The sequence below is a fragment of the Dermacentor variabilis genome, chromosome 3 (genome assembly GCF_050947875.1).
Source record: "Dermacentor variabilis isolate Ectoservices chromosome 3, ASM5094787v1, whole genome shotgun sequence".
NCBI lineage: Eukaryota > Metazoa > Arthropoda > Arachnida > Ixodida > Ixodidae > Dermacentor > Dermacentor variabilis.
This window is the reverse complement of record NC_134570.1, coordinates 124,573,860-124,595,261: the sequence shown is the minus strand read 5'-3', so window position 1 is coordinate 124,595,261 and position 21,402 is coordinate 124,573,860. Positions and strand designations below refer to the sequence as shown.

The following is a 21,402-nucleotide window of genomic DNA, read 5'->3' as shown; positions in this document are numbered from 1 at the left end:
CGACAATGGAGGCCAGGAGTAAAAGCAGTCATAAATGACAGCTTGACAAAGCCGCAGGCCCTCATGCACATGACAGCGGTATAGCGGCATTGCTTACATCAGAAAAAGAAATAGAACAAAAAACACAATACACAGTACCGTACGCAATACACCTTGATAAATTAATTCCATTTTCCGAAAATAGAAACAAAAAAGAATGATCGTGATGTAAGGCAGAAATTAATGACAGAACAAATACCTTGAAGCAATTAAAAAAGAAAGAAATCGTACCAATGTACAGCTTGCTGAGGTAAGAAAAACACAATTCACTACAATTCAAAAATACAAGTCATAAGTACAAGTCATAAATACAAGTAATAAATACAAGTCTTAAATACAAGTCTTAAATACAAGCCTTAAATACAAGTCATAAATACTAGTCACTCATGAGGTGGAAATAACATCAACGCATATATAATAAAAGTGGGTAATGAAATCATGGTCACTTAGAATAAGGAGAAATGACTTAATTAAAACATAAGTATGTTGAGAACGAGGATAACGGAATAAGAGAAAAAAGAGAGTAGCCTAATTGCAGATTTTCAGTGACAGTCAAAGACCTGACCTTTCGGACATATAATATTTCCGGAGTTCTTAAAATGTACATATTTCCAGCTGTATATTTTCTCTATTCAGTTTATTTAATAATCTCGGTAACTGATTTTCCAGTGTTTGAAGTCCATAGGTCGTGCGGTATGTTTTTACATTCCAGTATTCGTTGTAACGAGTGACTTGGCTAGGGGCGTCACTATGTAAGTTCGCTAACTGTAACAAGGGGAAGCGACGCACAATTGGAGGAAACTTTACAACAGGCAGTGGATATTGTGGAGGAGCTAGCGGGGGAGGCAGGACTCTCGTGCTCTCAGCCCAAGTCCGAGCTTTTTGTGCTTAGGCATAAACCAAGAGGGATACATGCGAGGCACTATGTGCCGCCACCACCGCTGAAGGTGAAAGTGGGGGGTGCACCGGTCGCTGAAGTTCAAACGATCAGGATCCTGGGGCTGTATCTGCAGACTAACAGGAAGAATAGGGAGGCCTTGGAAAGGCTGAAAAATACTGTCAATGCTACCGTGAGACTTATCAGGAGAATCGCCAATCGTAAACAAGGCGTCAAGGAAAAAGACTTGTGTAAGCTGGTACAGGCGTTTGTGCTCAGTAGAATAGTGTATGCGACGCCTTATATGAAGATGGACGCGGCGGAGAAAGGCAAGGTGGAGGCTATGATTAGACAGGCGTATAAGGCGGCCCTTGGGTTGCCTAACAATACTTCTACCGAAAGGCTGCTGGGATTAGGGGTGCACAACACCTTGGAAGAACTGCGGGAAGCACACTTGGCGATGCAACTCAGTAGACTTTCCAAAACGAAAGTAGGGAGGGATATATTGGAAGGGATCGGCATTGGAGTTGATCCTCCAGCTGGGGATATGAAAATTCAGGTGAAGCGAGAAATGCGCAAGGGCTTGTACATGAAACCTTTACCTAACAATATGCATCCGATTCATCACGAGAACCGTAGGAAGGCAAGAGCCAGAGCTTTACATGCTAAGTACGGGAAGTACAACGGGCCAGTCTACGTAGATGTCGCCGAGTATAAGAACAAGGACGCATTTGCAGTTGCGGTGGTGGACGGGCGGGGACGCTTAGTCACCTCTGGATCAGTCAAAACCCGCTCCTCAGAAACTGCAGAGGAGGCGGCGATAGCGATAGCTATAGGTAATACTGAAGCTGACCTGATTTTCAGCGACTCTAAAACAGCCATCCGAAATTTGGCGAGGGGCAGAATCTCTGTCACAGCGGCAGGATTACTAGATCGGGCCACGGGGCGAGGGACTACGGAGGTGGAAATTGTCTGGGTACCGGCCCACTCTGGGAACCCTGGGAACGAGGCGGCTCACATGAATGCTCGAGGTTTCGTCAGCCGAGCAGGTGAGCCGGACGTTCCAGGGAGGTCCACGAGAGATGGGCTGGTGTCCTTTCACGACATTACTAACCATTACAAACTTGAGCGGAGAATTTACTCTCCACCGGACAAGCAATTGGTGAAGGCGCAGGAAAGCGTCTGGCGAAGATTGCAGACGAGATCTTTCTATAACCCATACGTGTTAAACAAAATCTACCCGGACGTTCAGCCGGAATGCAAATGGTGCCAGGAACTGGCCACCTATGACCACATATTATGGAGCTGTAGCATAGCGCCGCCACCGGCGGATATTATGCGTGATCCTTCTCTCGAGCTGTGGGAGGCCGTGTTGGCCAGCTCAGACCCGGTCGTCCAGACCAGGGCCGTGGAGTGGGCCACCCAGGTCGCCGTCAGCCATGAGCTGATGGCCATCTAGCACGGAATCGTCCGCACATGCGTTCTGACGAAAATAAAGTTTTTCCATCCATCCATCCATCCGTCCATTTAAGATTCTTGGCCACGGTGGCCGCATTTCGATGGGGCCGAAACGCGAAAACACGCGTGTACTTAGATTTAGGTGCACGTTAAAGAACCTCAGGTGGTCTAAATTTACGGGGTCCCCCACTACGGCGTGCCTCATAATCAGATCGTGGTTTTGGCACGTAAAACCCCATAATTTAATATCTTTTTCCACTTTGCCAAGAAGGATGACCAGTGAAGCTGTGTATGTGGGCCCCTTTAATGGCGAACTGCACCTCCGCCGCGGATCGGCCCGGTATTGCACCGGTTTTGGGATCGGCTCATGTGTAGGGCGTGTCTAACGCCTGCCTCACCTCCGCCGCGGGTCGGCCCGGCATTGCAATATCTACGAGATTTTTTTTCTACACGCGGATAAGATAGTGGGGAAAGTAGCCCTTAGCAGCGTCGCCGTAAAGAAGGTTGCAGTTTTGCCCGAAAGGCGAACATCGATTGCGACAGCTGATTCGCTATGCGAAGTAAGGATAGTAGTTTTATGGGCCGTACCAACTTGTAAAGATTCGCTTACTCACTAAATTAACAAGCACGGTGTCACGCGCGCACAGGGAAACATGAACACATCTCCCTCGATGGTCTCAAAATTCTGGGGTGAGGAACCGTGGCAGCAGCAGCGAGCAAATTGACCTTCGTGCATCTGTCGCTTCAACGCGAACGAAACGTCGAAAGTACAGCGCATATGAAGCTACCGGCACTACGCGCACCCTGCGAACATCAGAGCTGGATTTGAAGGTGCGATCCGCGCGGGCGCGCATTATGGCCACGTCGCAGATTGCTTTCAAGATTCGGCGCCCGCACGGCCGCGCCGTAAGCAGCAGCCACTGGAGAAGAATGAGCCGCGTTCGCTGGACCACGCTCGCACGCTTTCACTCGCACGTGCAGCATACGGCGCGGGGTGACGATTTTATCGCTCTTGGACTTTACACGGAACCTCACGGCGACGCCAGAAATGCGCCTGGAGTGTCCATGTAACTGTTATCGCAATAAAAAGCTCTTCGCGATACCGTCTGGCAAGCGCGATGGGTTAAGAAGACGAGGGTTCAACGAGTTATTAATTGGGAGGGAGAACTGCGAAATGAGCCTCAAGCAAGTATGAGCAAGTAAGTTGCTAGTCTCTCATTGTATAGCACGCGTCGAGGCTTGCGTAATTTGCGGCGGGCCATAACGTAATAGATTACTTGCTTTGTTTAGAGCGAATAGATCTGTTTGCCCATTTCGTTCGTGTTCTTCGTTGGCGGTCGGCGATGAATTTGCGGTAAAAGGCAACGATGAAAAGCGTGCGGGCTCTCCCGAAACGAAGTTACGGGACGCCTTCTTAGCCGAACGACATAATCATAGGTCTTTGAGATGCACGTGCTAATTCGCGCGAGATTTAAAGTGTATTAAGGTGAAACTGTGGCAGTGAAACGCTCGTTAAGAAAACGCACGGTGGCCCACTCGCTCCCTGGCTCGTTTAGTCGTTCACTTCGTCATAAGTTCACTAAAGGCATATCTCGCAAATGTTACTTCGAAGCGAGCGCAATCTTCTCAATGCATGCACCTCTAAATTACTGATGGTACAACTCCGCTCGCGACGAGAAGTGCGTCTCTTCGTGCACGATGAAAGGTTACTAGAGATCAGTCACTAACCTGACGGACTAAAAATAATTTACTCAATGTAAGCTCACTATGCCCTTGTTACCGCTTTCCAGCTTCGCGAACGAATGCTAAAAAAAAAAAAACGATTTCATTTTCTATTTACGCAGAGTCCCGACTCGATGATCGGCCGCGCATATTTCTGTCGACTTTGAGGCACGAGAGACATAATAGTACCAGCACACATCTTCGAGCCTTTGCATGTGCTTAGAAGATTGGCAAGCACGCACGAAGACTAGTACATAGGCGGCTCTGTAGCTTTTAATAGTCTATCGAACTTTCGGAGCAACGATCGTTCGCGCCCTCTGTCAGCCTTTATGCGTCATATCTGATAGGCGCTAAAAATTCACCTGGTAAGGACAGTACGGATTAAGTCACTGAGGGCCTCCGGGGGCCGGGATGTCAGCGTTCGATCGTAAGCGTGTTATTTACAACCATTCGCGACAAGATCTTGCGACACGCGCTTGACAAATGTCGCGTATCTAATTGTAGCGTACACGATACATTCGTAGTCGTCATGGGATGGCGTTAGCACTCGTTTAGATACTTTTTTGTAAATGGTTATCCAATCAGTAAAGAAAGCTGCAGTTACTGAATTTGTATAATCCTCCGTATTCTACGTTAATTTACAGGAAGTAATTTACAGGAAGTTACTCGGAGCTAGAAAGTAGCGCGACCTTTTAAAGCCTACCGCCTTGCTTTCTGTGGACTCACTCGGCGAAACGTCGTCTGCAACGCTGAAGCAAAGTAGGCGGCGCAACGGTCGAGGAGGGAGAGCGAAAGAGAGAAGGGAATGGGAACGAAAGCGAAGCAGGAGAGTTCGCTACTTTGCGATGTTCCAGGTCTTTTTTTTTTTTTTCGAGGAACATGTACGGGTTTCCTTTGTAGCAATTCCTACGATTGGGTGGACGTCTCATTTTCCCTCTGTTAATAACTTCTCTCCACGTCGCGGGTTTCCGAAAAACTATTACGTCATACTCTTGCCTTTGCTTCGAGTCGTTGGCAAGTTCGACTTCGCCCGGCCATCTGCTAGCCGCCTGGTTAGCTGAGATGGTAGAGCGGCTGCCCCGGAAAGGCGGTAGTCCCGGGTTCGAGTCCCGGACCAGGACGAATTTTCCTTCAACTGCGAGGCTTTTCTTTCAAGGAACCCGTATGGGTTTTCTTTGTAGCAAATGCTACGATTTGCTAGACGCCCCTTTATTATTATACCAACCTGGCGAAATGGCAAATTAGCTTAACTTCAGAGCGCCGACCATGCAGTTCTTACTCAGCCGTGTAGCAATCCCTTTCACAACAGTATAGCTGTTATTCTTCACTCGGCTCTACGACACGCCTTTAAATGCCGTTGTGAAACATCGTTCCAGCGCACAATTGAACACGGACAAGAAAAGAAAGACAACACGGACGCCGGCGTCCGTGTTGTCTTTCTCTTCTCGTCCGTGTTGAATTGTGCGCTGGAACGATGTTTCATAATGCTAATCATAACCAACTAGCCCAGCTGTTCATACTTAGCGATATCGGCGTCCGTGTTGTCTTTCTCTTCTCGTCCGTGTTCAATTGTGCGCTGGAACGATGTTTCATAATGCTAATCATAACCAACTAGCCCAGCTGTCCATACTTAGCGATTTAAATACCGCTTGTTTCATCGTCAGTGAAACTGGATGACGGCACATTTTCACGTTTCTTTATTATATCCCAGTTTATACTGGTCCAAGCCCACAGAGTTTACTCGGTCCTTTCGAAGGCATTGGTGTACAACTGTCTTTTTTGTGGTTTTATATTCGACTGAAGCTAACACTATAATTTGCAACACCCTCTAAACATAACTTTCAAATGTTTTCAGTGAGTTGTCTCTTGCGTGACACTTTGTTTTGTCTTTAAAAGAAAGTATTCAAAAAAGCCTACCTCGCTGCTTGTGTGCGTGCCGCAGCAGTGCCGCTGTCAAACATAAAATTAAAATGACATTAAATTATGGGGTTTTACGTGGCAAAACCCCTTTCTGATTATGAGGCACGCCGTAGTGAAGGACTCCGGAAATTTCGACCACCTTGGGTTCTTTAACGTGCACCTAAATCTAAGTACACGGGTGTTTTCGCATTTTGCCCCCATCGACTGTCAAACATAATGAAAAGCAAATCAGCGAGCAGATGGCGGCACTTCCTTTACAGGGTGTTTATTGTGGCATGGCCGTCAAATTCATGCTAGCCACGAGCCTCGTCTCTGAGCGCACAGCGGTTCGTCGGCGGTAAGCACACTGCCCAAGACAAGTCATCAAAATTGCCGTGGAAGCTATCAATTTCAACGTAAAGCCAACCGGAATCGAAGTAAATTATAAGCGTGAATATACAACAAGCACCTCGATTAATTTCTACATGTCATATTAATGACACAAAAGAGCCATTACGGGGGCGAATTGAATTAGTTCGATGTGTCATTGCAAGCAACGCTTTAGCACTATGTTGCAAGCAGCAGGGCACCACTGTGTGCGTACGCAGAAGTACATTCGAAATCAAGATTTTGTAAAGGTTGAGTAAGCGCTAAACAACGATGACAACATGAAATCAGCAATATGGAGACTACCCAATGGCAGGGACACGTTGCTTACAACCAAGAAAGATAGTGCTAGATCATCAGGAATTTCGACGGTTAGGACAGTAGACAAATTCTATACTGAATCTTACCAGAAGAGCAACATAGTCTTGTTTTGTCGTGGCTGAACAGAAAAATGCAGCTCCCACGTGAAATTATGGTGCCGTGTGTAGCTTGGAGGGCGTCGACATCAACCACGCCGAGTGCCAGGAACGAAATACAGGACTTCATTTACATGACGATGCCAGACACCACGCCGGCTCTGCGAACTTTTTTATGCCTGAGCAGCCGCAAGCAGCTGGCAAATGACCCCAGCACCTCCGAGGTAGCGCCCCCACATCTGCACCCTTGAGTATCTCCGACGTTGCACTGTATTTAAAGGTTCAGTCACCCACGCGGCGCACAATTCCTTACATAGCCACTAAATACAGAGTTGCTTCTTGTCGGGAGGCTTCTTTACGTGACATCAGGCTTGCAGACTACGCAGTTTAGTCAGTTGCTACAGAGGACGGTGGGCCGAAATGCTTGGGCCGAGTAGCTTTGGAGTATCTGCTGGCGGTTGCAGAGACTTTCTAAAAAATCTGTACTAAGTTAATCCGTTTACGATGCAGCACAGCACCTTCCTCAGTCTGTACACTGTACGATACTACCTGAGGCACTGTGCCATGTTAGAAACTCTGGGAGACACACGTTCGGGATGCCCAAGCACGAGTATCGCCGATCAATGAATGCAACTCCCTTACATGATGTTGGCGATTGAAGTGTGCTGCTTGGGGTGATTATATTATGCATCATTGGCAGCAGCTACTTCTTGAGCGATGCTTAAAGGCTATAACTATCTTAATTTTTTGACCAGCCGAGTTCTGCACCGTTTACCTATGAGCGTCTGGGCGGGATTAAAAGCAGCGGCGCTAGGAGCGTCGCAATATTCAAACAAAGCCATCTATGGGTCCTGAGCTTCCCGCAACAAGTTCTTGACCGCATGCATCATGCGCTCTGTTTCTCCGTTGGGCTGTGGTTGGGGCTAGTAGTACTGCGTTCAGTGCTATATGAGGCCAAAAACTGGCGCAAGGTCACTATAGAGGAATGGTGATCCGTTGTCCGCACGCAGCATTGACGAGATACCATGTCAAGCGATGATGCTCTTGAGGACTTGGATGGCATGCCCTGAAGTTGTAGCATTCATCGTGACGGCCTCAGGGTACTGAGAATAGTAATACACCACTAGAAGGTAGTTCGCGACTTCGAGGTGAAGCAGGTCAGCACTAAGTATTTCTGAAAAAAGGCTTGAAAACTGCGGTTTTGGTGACGTTCGGAATAATTTTTCGGCATGAATCACACTGTTCACATTTAGCTGTGAGGGTGCAATGTCCGTCTTGATACCTGGCTGCCATACCGATTCCTTAGCTCGTGCCATGCACGTGTTCATACTTTGCTGGCTTCGGTGAATGAGAATCGGAGTCGCTGCACTATATGCTGCTGGGACAGTGATCGGAGTGCCACTGAGCAGGAGACTATTGCAAACTCGGAGGTCATACGTGAAGGCTTCTTTCATAGTATTGTTGCTGCGTGCTCATGTCGTTGTCAAAGACCGGTAAGCGAAAGTAACAGGCCTTTGTTCAGCTAAGGGCCCAGTTTGGAGCATAATGGCTCCCAAGCAAAGGAACTTGGATCTGCCGAGAGGACTCTAATTCCATCTCCGGCTGGTCGTTTCTGAGCGCTCTGGAGCGCTCTCGCGAGCGGCGTCATCTTCGGCTGGTTGAAAGAGGGTGCGCGCCCTGCTTTCCTCTGGTTCTTCTTGATTGCTCTCCTCCATCTTCGAGCGCTCTGAGGCGCTCCGAGCCCTGTCGTCGGAGATGTCGTCCAGATCGAAACGTCATCGCAGCGCCGCGTCACTGCTGTTGGCGACGGCCCACCGTAACCGAGGCAACCTAGGTCGCTGCATGCTGGCGTCTCGACGAACGCTCGACCCCTCCGGCGCGTCCGCCGGTTTTCCCGGCAGCGCGGGGAGCTTTCGATAGACCAAACATCGCACGTCGGTAGTAGTCACGTGGGTTCGCATCTACCATTTCCTCCTCCAAGAGCAAGTCGCATGTTCGGCTTGCGCGCTTGTTCTCTACCGCTGAGCTCGGGGAACGCCGGATCTGCCCGACTCTGCTTCAGGGGATGGAGGCGACCAGTCAAAGATACCATAAGGTATTGCAGATAATACTTGGCCATACACAGGCACAAGGTAAGCACACGCTTTAGTTTGTTGAAGAGAAGACCACTTCTTGTTCATGGAAACATCTTTACGAAGAGCTGTTTCTGAAAATCTCTCTGATGGAGCTGTTATTCTGATACGTGAGGGAGGAAGCGTCCGAGATGTTTGATCCTGTCTAAAAGGGTTGAACTCCAGCCACCTTACTTGGCGCGTTCATTTCTCGATAGCTTGTATTGATCGGGGCGAATGCTTCTTGCCAACGCCTCCACACCTAAGAAGCTTCACTTTGACGAAACCTGCACTTTTTTGTTGAACGCAATACCCGCTTCAGAAAGAGGCTTCAGTACTCGTTGCGTGCAGGAGTCATGCCCTTCCTAAAGTGCGACCAAAGACAAGGACGTCGTGGATCATGCAAACAGTGCCATACAAGCTCTAAGGTATCCGGGCCGTATACCTCTGAAAGAAATCATGTGCTGAGGCGATGCCGAAAGGCATCCGACAGAAGCACCAATGCCCATAATGCAGGAAAAATGTGGCCAGTTCTTGTCATTTATCTGAGATCCTGACGTGACAGGTGTGACGTCTAATTTGGAAAACAATGTGTCACCTCCGAGAAGCCAAAGGTTTTGCCAACTGTGGGAATAAGAAGATGCTTTCGCAAGACGGCGTAGTTTAGCTTGGTGAGCTCTACGCACAGTCATTTATCGCCAGTGTCATTACGCAAAACCGCTGATTGGGAGCACCAAGATGTAGGTGTATCAACACATGGAAACCCGGCTTCTTTCTCTAGATTGGGCAGCTTTAGGCGGACCACCTTTTTAGGAATGCACCATTTAACGTTGAGTAAAAATGTAAATTCGCCTCCCTTGAACTGTATCTTATATTCTTGAGAGAGCCGAGGCCTTAGAATAAACTGTCTGTAGCTTTGAGAAAAGCATTTCCTTTAATACAGCCGTGTTCTTTGAGGGTGTCTTGACTTGGGGCTATTTTTCTAGACGAAGACATTCTAGACGAAGACGAGAAACTTGGTCACCAGGAGTCCATGGACTGCTGGAAAACGAAAAAGCGGGACAAGAAAAGACCGCACCACGCATAAGCGCTGCTGAGTTCACTTTCCTCTATAAAACAGCGTTGTCATGAATATGCCTAGAACACATTGTGACTTATGTACTGGCTCTGGAGGGATGTTGGTAATCTTATTGAGGGAAGGCGACAAATTAGCAAAAGCGTCCTGGGAAAAGCGTCCTAGAATACTGAATCCTCAGCTACATAATTCACCTTCAAGACTTCAGTGTTGGCGTTGAGCATGCATTTGGTGAACTTGCCTTGCTCTGAGCTATGAACGGCATGTAGCTCGAGCATACCATTGTGGAAAACTGCCTCTTCAGGGCACGGTAGACGTTTTGCAAATACCTTGCTTTATTTCGGAGATTTCATAACGAGTAGCGTACCGGATACACTTTGCTAGTATGTGGGGCACGGCCACAGTAATCCGATGACATTGGACCGTTTTTGTCGTAGCGTCGTGAGTTACACCGTTCTCGATGGGGTCGTTGCCACGCGAGTGAGCAGCGTGTAGGCTGAGCTAATGTGATGCCATTTGAACTTTCGAAAGCTCATTGCTCTAGTGTTTTCTGTTTCCGGCTTGCCTTGCTAGGATCAACCTTTCCCTGAGAGTTAAACTCGGTTCATGACATAATTGATGGAGGAACTTGATGACTGATGGAAGTCACGCAGACCCACAATGAAGCAGTCGCTAATAAGTCTTCCTTTAACTTTTATCGACTGGTAGCAGCATCTCTTGCAGAGCTTGCAAAGTTAATCATAGTAGCTGACCACCGTCTCACCTGGTTGCTGGACACATGTCTGAAACTGTACTGCATTGTATATTTCGTGGCGATGGTTCACGAAATTAGTGGTGGAGTTCACAGCTAAACTCTTGCAGCCATTCAGGCCATAACTGAAGCCCAAACTCACGAGGAGTGGACGCACTTTGAACGGACGAAATAGAGCAATATTCGTACTTGAATATCGGCATGTGCCTTGTTAGGATGCGATGAAAACGCATGTTCTTCGAATCTGCTTAACCATGTCGGGCAGGAAGTGGTGTTTTCGAAGTCAATATTTACTAGCTGGTGCAGAGAAAGACCTTGCCACGATGAAGTGGAAGGTCTAGTTTTGAAACTTTATTGTTCAGTCTAAATTGGGACTTACGGTGTTCCTAGTAGGAAGCGAGGGCTAGACAGACAGGCTTGCTGGCTAGAAGATAGCGTACACGGCGCTCCGCCTTAAGGCAACAGGCAAGAAATGAGCGCAGAGAGTTTCTTCCAGAACAGCTTGGTCGTCGTCATGGACAGCCGACAACACTTCGTTGATCTCATTTGTGACACCACGTCGAGACCAAACACGCCCAGTGCCAGGAACGAAAGACCACAGAGGATGGAATAACAGTGGCCAAAAGACAGCGCGAATTTTTTACTTGATATTTTTGCAACCATTCAAGCAAGATATGTTTCGTGATTTGAAGTGCCAATTACTTCGTAGAATGAAAACGTAATAGGGAACGAGATACATTATAAAGCACAAACCCTTAGAAGCCTTGAAAGGTATAAGCGCAAAACACACCACAGCCACCAACTAATCCTAAAACGTCTTTAGCAGTGCCTCTAAGGGCCGATCGTACCAACATCAGCGCGAAATTGCCCTCGAGGTTATTGTCAAGGAAACACTGCAATATAAATTATGACTCTATACACTGCACTTAGATATTCTTAAAATCTAATAAGTACACCTTTTCGCATCACTCACGGTGGTTGTTTACGGACTTACGGAATAGCCTTTTACGGATTTATGCAGTTCTGCTGCGTCGGCGACACTTAGTTTTGTAACTACCTGCAAAATCATGAAATTATTGCACTTGCAGGTACCGTCCAGACATTGTATGGTCCGACGGAGACTGGCTAGCGCCGGACACTTACTGGAACAGCACGTCTTTCCTCGCCTGGCTGTACAACGACAGCCCCGTTCGCTCCACTGTTGTGGTCAACGACCGCTGGGGCAAAGGTGTTTCGTGCAAGCATGGCGATTTCTTCAACTGCAAGGACCGATTCAATCCGGGCGTGCTACAGCCGCACAAGTGGGAAAATTGCCTGTCTCTCGACAAATACTCTTGGGGCTACAGACACCATGCAACCCTCTCGGACTACCACACCATCCACGAGATCCTCGATATCCTGGCCAGCACAATCAGTTGCAATGGTAACCTTCTCGTCAACGTAGGCCCAACCAAGGAAGGCGTCATTTTGCCGGTTTTTGAAGAGCGGCTCACTCAGTTAGGAAAGTGGCTTGCGGTCAACGGCGAAGCCGTCTACGGATCTAAGCCCTGGAAGCACCAGAACGACACGGCCACGCCGCACGTCTGGTACACGGCCAAGTCTAACGTGCTCTACGTGTATGTGATGAGGTGGCCCAAGAACGAGCAACTCGTCTTGGCCTCACTGGAAATGTCCCCGTATGGCATCATTACCATGCTGGGGCTTGCTGCCAAACATCGGTTTACGTGGAGACCAGCTGATTTGGTCGGAGACGGCGCGAGCAAGCGAACCCATAAAAGGGGCACAATAGTCACCTTTCCCAAGCTGACGGCAGACAAGCTGCCCACTCCGTGGGCGTGGGTGTTGAAAGTCAAAGGCGCTCGCTAAATCTTGATTTACGGAAATGCTTGTAGAGTGCCCAAATAATTAAATAATGCCGTATCACTTCGTCGCCTCATTGAATGCAGGAATGATACCCTCGGTCACTCGCCATATAGCAAGAACACCGTGTGAGGAATTCACATGTCCACCTTTTTTAGGACATCAGGGTTTTAGTTCGCGTGGGGGCCGCCACGTGGCCTACTCACCTTAATGTTCGGAAAATTCGCGCGGTGACGTATAGTGATGATGCCAGCAAGATAAAAATAAAAGAACTCAAAGCTATCCCTGCACACAGAAATTCACCACAAAGCTTGTCTCACCGACGTTATCGGGGTTCTTGATAAAAAGTAGCCGTTCCTCGGCTGGAAATTATTTATAATTCTAAGAGCGTTTAGTATCGACACTGCAAGCACAGTGATGATTGATTCTGGGCTTTTCGGAGGTTTCCCGAAATGCAGCCACAATTTTTTTTAATGCTACGAAGTTGACGGGCGGAGAAAATCGTCGGAAGCCTTCCGCGGCAGCTTTTCTTCAGTCGGACCACATTCTATATTTGTTCTGAAGACTTAGCAACACAACGTCGCGCAGCATCTATGAGAGATGTCATCGTGGACAGCTGATGATTTTGACCTGTCGGTTTGGTTAAGGTGTCCCTAATTATTTTTCAAGCAATTTTCCTATCCGCACTCATCGGCTACCGCAGCAGCTGCAAATGGAAAAAAGATGTGCTCAAGCGTTAAGGTAGACACATGAACAAGTTGGTCTGGCGCCTTGAGGCAAAAGGCACGACACATGAATTGTGCAAACTGTCTATGTCATCGTCCGTTCGCGAACTATGGCCGAAGCTGTTCACAATAGTACGTCACATTTACTTGCCAAGAGGCCAAGTACACCTTCGGGTATGACGTATACATTACTTGCAGTTAGTTGTCAAGATAATGTCCCGTTAGATTACCCATGTACGGGAAGTAAGACTGATATTTAAGATGATCGTGCAGTAATACATGCGGAATTTTTCTGTTCTGCATATTGTATGCCATGCTGCCGTTTCGTCTTTATAGTGTAGCCACAATGTAGACTAGCATATACCGGGTGTCCGAGTTAACTTGGACCTAGATTTTTAAAAAAAGCCCAAGCGCTCTTGAGAAACCGTACCGACTGCATAGTAGCGGCACTCGTCTGTATACTTACAGCCAGTGTTTTTTCCATCACTAAGTGTTATAATTGCTTTTCATTGGTGAACCTTTTAATTATTGCTTGAATAGCAAACATGTCAATTACAAAGTTGTAGGGCACCTTAAGTAACCTCCTAATGAAGCATTCATTTAGTGCTGAAGTGTGCCTGGCTGTTTTTTTCCAAGAAGAAACAAATAGCCGCGAAATATGCCAAATAGGAAAGAGATGCGTGCACACGCGCCGCTACTCAAGCGCCTCCAGCAACCTGTGAAAGATATAGGGCTGCATTCGTTTATCGCCGTATCGTATAAGGCTTAGTCATGTAGGATGGATCGAGAGGTTTTACGACCTATCTAGTGTGGTGCGATAAGCGTCAGCATCTGCAGACGCAAGAATGTTGTGCTAGATCATGTTGCACTTGGGGTAGCTTTAACCTTAGAGTATCATGTTACAAAGCGACAAAAGAAATTCAACCAATGTTGAAAAAACAGTGCGCAAAAGGGCACGAAAAAAGAAAAGGTAGCTTTCGGAAGAACAGAAAAGAGCTGCTCAGGAGTTTATTTCATCAAAAATAAACCAAAAGCACGTAAGGCGTCTCAACCGCCCACAAAGAAATATCGAAACTTGCAACTGGTTTAGCCATTTACCCTTTCTGTCTCTTCAACTCCGGAAAAGAGGCAAAACAAAGGAGTCTTTTATCTATTTATATCTTTGTCGCAAGATTTTTTTATGTGAGAATAGGGTGGCATCATGAAGGTACGTTAAACAGTCATGTCTTACACCAGTTTTAGCGGTTATTTTCCACTGCCGCTTATAGCACTTGCTCAAACAGGTCACAGCCTGAAGCAATATACACTATTTGCTCTTTTACAACACTAGTGCTGTTGGAGCTTTGACCAGCGACGTTGCAATCTCACGGTAGGCTCTGCTTATTTTTGCATTTGGCGCGTCTCGTGCGGTAAATTTCGCTGCTATATACGTGATCGTTCATGTAGCCCCACAAGAAGTTCAACGGTGTCATGTCCGGTGACCTTGCAAACCAGGGTACAGGTCCGTGCTACCAAACCACTGCCCAAGAAAAAGCTTGCCGAGCCACGCTCGAGACTGGATACCACTATGCACAGGAGCACCATCGTGTTGAAACACGTTGGTGCTCAAGTGGAACATTGTAACAGACATCGTTCACGGGGCCCTCGAGGATGTCGTTGACGTAGCGTTGAGTCGTATGTGTGTTGTCAAAAAAAGATGGATCTGATGATGTTGCCATCAAAAATACCGCACCACACATGAAACGACCAATGGTATTGGTGCCGTGTTTGTGCCAGCCAGTGGGCATTCCTATCATTCCAGTAGTGCGCGTTGTGAAGATTAACTTGTGCGTTTCTGCAGAAATTAGCCTCATCCGTCCGAAGCACGTGACTGAGAAAGTCCGGTTCCTAATATTTTGTGAAAATCCAATTGGCAAAGTCAAGTATGTTTTCAAAACCTCGGTCTTCAAGTTTTTGATGGAGATGTACATGGTACGGGCAGCATGTGACCTTTTTTTAAACCCTCCACACTGCTGACCTTGAGGGTCCGGCCTCCGCACTGGCGAATTCCGCACTGGCCAATCGCGAGGGTCTTAGAGTGGCTCCGCAAGCCGATGGAATCGGACCCTACCACCACGTACGTTGACGCGGCCAGGCACTAGGAAGGTGGCCGAGGCTATGCCTTGACGGCTTTTAGCCAAAAATTCATTTTGGGAACGACCTTGTCGAAGCACACCGCTTCGTTGGCGGGGGCAAATGCCACGGCCCTTGCCCTGGTCATCAGAGAACGAGAGCGCGAGGGTAGGTCACCCGTAATAATTTCAGACTCGCAAAACGCGTCCTGCCTCTTTACGATGGGTAAGCTGCCTACAGCCGCGGCGCGACTACTCAAACCCACGCCAACATACCACCACAGCTTGGACTGGTGCTCGGGCGACGCCGGACTAGAGGGCAACGAGAGGGCCGACGCGCTAGCTCGCCAACTTTGTTACCGAGCAGCGTCGGACGATCCCTCCCCGTCGCCCGCGGTACATACCCCGTTCCGCGCTACAGAAATTCTGGAAAACCAGTGTTTCAAGCGCCACAAATAAGCGCCTCATAAGTGCCTCTCGGGGGAAGAGTGGGGTATAAAGTTTGTAAACAGGGATAAGGTGCCTCAGAAAGGCTGGCCAACGTTTCGATAGGAGGGCGTATCTTCGTCAAAGGCGGCCTCGTCATACTCGGCATATTAGTTTTAAAGACTCAGTGCAGTGACGTCACGTGCGTTCGTCGTCGGTGGCGGCTGGTTATAAAGGGAGAGAGTTCAGAGGTAATGAGCGCTGTCGCGCGACATCTGTGAGCGCCGTTCCCAAGATGAGGGGACAAGAGCGGGGGAGTGGGAAGGCAGGGAGAAAAGAAAAGAAAGAAAAGGAAAGGGGAAATAAAAATGGGGGGACACCAAGAGGGAAATAAAGGGGGGGACAAAGAACAAGAAAAAAAAAGGAAGGGGGGCATGGGAGGGCGTTGGGGAAGCGAGAGGTTAGGGAGCATTCAAAGGTGTCGTTGGCGGCATGTTTTTGTGGCATTAGAAGAGCCGGTTAGGCGGTCATTGCGCGAGTAACACAACAGGCAAAAAAAACCCTGAGTTGAAACCGTGACTTTAGTAGCATAGCAGCAATGCGTCGAGTAATCTTGTAGTTAAGATGGCGAAAGGGATTCTGGGATGCAGTGTATGGCGTATCTGGAAGGCAGCGGCATCGTCTTCCAAGGGCCGTTAGCCCCAGCAGTTCAACGTAGGTGTCGTTACGGCAGTATACAGAAATGGCGATACCCTGGTGTGGCTCTGGCGCCGAAAAAGGTATAATAACGCCTGGGACTTCTGAACGTGTTGGTGAGGGTGTTTCAATAAACATATAATGGAAAACAGACAAAAAAAAGAGAAATAGGAGGGGAGGAACCGTAATCGGAATAACGAATAGAAGGGTGACGTGGCAGAAACGGGCGGGGGCCGGTGTACATGGGAAAAGGGGGTCGTGCAGTTGCTATAAACTTAAAAGCATGAAAGAATATATTAAATTGAGTAGTAGGCAGGAAAAATTTTTCGAAATGGAGGAATAGGTGAGGTTAAGAATTAAGGTTAGCTGGTGGCATAATGTGTTTTGTGTCTTGGTCGATGATATGAGAACTTAAGATTTAAGTTACCGCTTTTATTGATTCTAGGTTGCCACGGGCCAAATTAATTCCAGTCGGGTGTAGGCAGTTAAACTGGGGTATGAGGTATGATTCCGTATATCTCCTTTGGCGAGGTGAACGGAAATTTGGTTGTAGTATATAGAGCCTTGCTTTGGTCAAATATATGACCATGTTCATTAATGTGGCTGGCTACTGCTTTAGGTAAATTGCGTTTTCTGTCGGCGTGGTGACCGTTGAGTCTTGTATGAATTTATTGTCCAGTCTCACCTATGTATTGTTTGCTAGAAGTGGCACATTCTAGACAATAGACTACGTTGCTTGATGTGCAGGTGAAAGCCGAAGTTACCTTGTGTTCGTAATTTGACGCTGTACTTTTTACTGTAGTAGCAGATTGAATATGTTTGCATGTAGAGCACCTGGGGCGGCCACAGGGACCGGTTCCCAGCTTCGTCTTTGTTCTTAGTTTGGCACGCACAAGAATTTCTTTAAAATTAGTGTAGCGTCTGTAGGCTACTCTGGGCGGGTCGGGAAAAATCTTATTAAGTTTTTCGTTGCTCCCTAACCTCTCGCTTCCCCTACGCCCTCCCATGCCCGCCTTACTTTTTTTTTCTTGCTCTTTCTCCCCCCTTTTTTCCCTCTTGGTGTCCCCGTCCGTTTTTTTTTCCTCTCTCCTTTCCTTTTCTTTCTTTTCTCTCCGCCTTCCCACTCCCCCGCTCTTGTCCCCTCGTCTCTTGGGAACGGCGGTCACAGATGCCGGGCGACAGCGCTCATTACCTCTGAAGTGTCTCCCTCTATAACCAGCCGCCACCGACGACGAATGCACGTGGCGTCACTGACATGCCGAGGATGACGAGGCCGCCTTTGACGAAGATAGGTCCTCCTATCGAAACGTTGGCCAGCCTTTCTGAGGCACCTTATCCCTGTTTACAAACTTTATACCAGAGTGTGCTATTCCATCTGTCAGCCCCTTTCTTGATTTTGATCTCGAGGGAAGAGGCTGTCGATCTTAGAAAGATACAGGTGGATCTTTATTCGCATTTGTTAAAGCTACACGCGCTACATTGGACGCGTTACCCAAACTTGTGGCCGTGGTGCGGAGGTCTACCACATTTCGAGGGCATGTGAGCGGAAACCCAAAAGGCTAGATTATTGCCTAGGAAAACCATTAATCACTAACATGGAGCAATGGGAGGTAGAGCTCTCCAATTCGGACTCACTAGTTACAGTGGCGCTTCTGAACCATGTCCTGCGGCCGACCGAGGCTATTGGAGCCCAGGAACTGGGGCCTACCCATAGGGTCCCCAAGACCATCTTACTTTCTCTATAAACGCGTTCGTCATTATCATAATCATCACTGCGCAATTGACGCATTAGGCCACGAGGCTTTCTCCCTTCAGGAGTAACCCTATCCTTTTGCCAAGATGCGAATGGTCTATCCAATTTACTACTAACCTACAAGACTGTGTGTATTTCTTTTCAGCCTGTTCATTATATGCGTGCCCTACAGCTATGCTGTGAAGGTGAATCCCTTGTGCTACACTGTACTAATAAATGAACTTGTTTTCGCGTTATATTCGTTTAATAACGTTGCATTCTCGCTATCACCGTCGTACGTAATCTACACAAAGAATTCGGACAATCTCAAATGAAATGCTTGTTCTTCCCATTTTCTCAGAAATAAACGCTTAATAAAACGCTGACGTCAACCTGAACGAGATCCACAAGGTCCGTAGTACTCATCTTCTGATGCCTCTATTCGCAAGCCTAATTTTATTCATGATATGATCTTGTACCATAGAAACGTCCCCCTGATTTATCTGATGTGCCAGTTATTATTGTCGAGCACTCGATATAAGCCGTCATCGCGCAACTCCATGATGCCATCGTGACAGGCAACCATGGCATCGTGACCATAGTGGCCATCACGTGACATGGCCACCATGGCGCGTCAAGCAGGAATGACCACTCCGATTTATTTGGGTTGGTATACAATATTTTGTTCGTCATTATTTCACCACACTTGAGGTCTGCCAGAGGTTGAGAGATTCGTCCATCTAACTTGATTGTTTTCTTAGGTCTCCTGATGTACCATGCGAGAGTTCTTATTGAACTATTTTTCAGCTCACTCGGCCTTTTCCCTTTGTTCATTTTCGTAAAGTGTGCGTCTATCGCTGTGGGTACCAAATGCGCCCAATGGTAAGCTGCCACTCAAGCCTTCCCGTCTACCTACGCAACTGATGTCGCCCCCGATAATACGTAGTGCAACATAGTGTCAGAACTAACCATGCCAAACGAATTCTTGGATAGCAACCCGGGTTGGTTCTTCATAACTTTTTTCAGCTTACCATTACCTTAATCTTGCTTGCATAAACTACAATGCTACCTCATCTTGTATTACTGTTTCGTTGTAACTTCGAGCAGTAAAATGTTTTTTTAAGATTATCCGCTACGGACAAAACTGTGCCATATTCACAATTTTCATAGGCTAGATGGCATTCCTACTTATTGTACTGTTATCTTTTACATCTTTGAGTGAATCTATTGTTTGGTCAAGTACTGTGCGTAATTACAGAACAAGAAACTAATGAATGCTTGTAAATGTTCATTTCGGTGTACATTTTGTTTGCGTACTCAGCTTCTCAGCTTTATGTACAAGCGAAGGTACAAAAAAGAAAGAATTCTTCAGAATTCGGAAGTTATTTCATTTTCTTTTTCGCTGCGTGAGATGTCTTTCTTCAAATGTTATTTACTCCTGCGCCACGTTTGCGGTCGTTCCCTGCTGTCTCTTCGCCGCACAGCGAGTCGGCAGGCATGCTCCTGGCGCTCGGCGCGGGCTTCGCCGTGCCGAACCTTAAACGAGAAACTGCTGCGGTATGCTGAAGAATCTGTCGCTGCGTTTGGTTCAGTCGCTTTCTGAACCCACTCTGGTATGAACAATGCCACTCTCGCGGAAGCGGCGACATTTTGCTTGAAATCCACCTTTATTTTCTAGAATAACAGCAGTTATACTAATAGGCATTGAGACAATATAGTATACTAACAGGCACGGAAATTGTTCAATTTGTAGCAAAGTGAATATACTGCTCCTCGTTAGAGTTAAGTGAGGACTGATTCAGGCTGGAAAATGATGTTACGTTGCGATCTAATAGGGTATGTGTGCCCGTCTGTAATTTTAAGTCTTTTTTAGCAAGTGTAGAGCGCCTTTTTACTCTTTGTGCCTCTCTTTCACCGAACGCCGGCCTGGGGGTCACCGTCCTGCGAGAGAAGCACAGCAAGCGGCTCCCGAAGCGCACCGGACCGAAGCAGCGCGGCGAGCCTCCGCCGTCGGCCAACCTTCGTGATGCTCTGATGGCATCCGTCGCAAGCAATCAGCAATCAGGTCAGCACGTTGCTCCTGTAGACCACAGAGAAGATGAGCAAGCAAGGAAAAGGCTACGTGAAGATGACATCGACGCAAGGCAATCTACAGGAGACAACGAAGAGATGGACCAGACAGCCTTCACTGTTGTCTCTTACAAAAAGAAAAGAGCCGCAGGTGTTCCTGTTATATTCAAGCTAACTCAGCCTGACAGCAGCTTATGGAAAGTAAACCCAAATCTTCTGGCTTCTGCGGTCGTGACAACAGCCCAAGAAAAGATACTCAGCCACCGTCTCAACAAGGATGGCAGCCTCATGGTGACAGTGTCTACACTTCCTGCAGCCAATCGTCTCCTCACAGTGACAGATCTATCGGGTATTCCTGTAGAAGCTCGAGTTCCATACTCCTACTCTGCCACGTACGGGAGGATACAGGACGTTCCTGTTGAGTACTCAGATGACGACCTCAAGGAGTATTTGAGCGAACAAGGAGTCATATCTGCTAAAAGGCAAGTTTTCTACGTCCCTAACGAAGATGGCGTAGTAACGGAAACCCGAAGACGCTCGGTCATCCTGGAATTCTCTAAGGACGCCCCTTTACCAAACCGAGTGTCGCTTGGATTCTGCAGTTATCCTGTGACGGAATACATGGGGTATGCTACTCAATGTTTCAGATGTCAAAGACATGGACATATAGCGAAATATTGTAAAGGCCCCATCCACTGCAAGATATGCGCTGGTCCACATACGCATAAGGAGTGTACGTCACGTTCCCAGCCTCGGTGTGCAAACTGTGGAGCTGAGCATGCTGCGTCATACGGAGGGTGTCCTAAGAAGAAATCAGCCACTCTTGCACGGACGATGGAGCAAATCCAAGGAAAAGTGCGGAAACGACGAGAACCACCACCGAATCCGGATGTGATGTATACATCTACAAACCAAACGCAACACCACACGGTGCAGCGCAGCGACACGGTTTTGAAAAAGTCCTACGCCTCAGTCGCGAAAGAAAACCAGCAAAGGCCTTCAACTGCAACGAATCCATCAAAGCCCTCAAGTGATATAACCTCAAGC

General features: G+C 47.6%; 1 protein-coding gene across 3 annotated transcripts in view; it reads left to right on the top strand.

Moving 5' to 3' along the window:
- Nucleotides 1-14,886, top strand: part of LOC142576262 (alpha-L-fucosidase-like) — a 49,809-nt gene extending 34,923 nt beyond the window's left edge. For all 3 annotated transcript variants that reach the window (XM_075686306.1, XM_075686308.1, XM_075686307.1), the window contains one exon: nucleotides 11,824-14,886. In XM_075686306.1, the coding sequence (XP_075542421.1) occupies nucleotides 11,824-12,601 (778 nt within the window). In that variant the 3' untranslated portion in view covers nucleotides 12,602-14,886. The remainder of the gene's footprint in view (nucleotides 1-11,823) is intronic.
- Nucleotides 14,887-21,402: the final 6,516 nt, after the last annotated feature.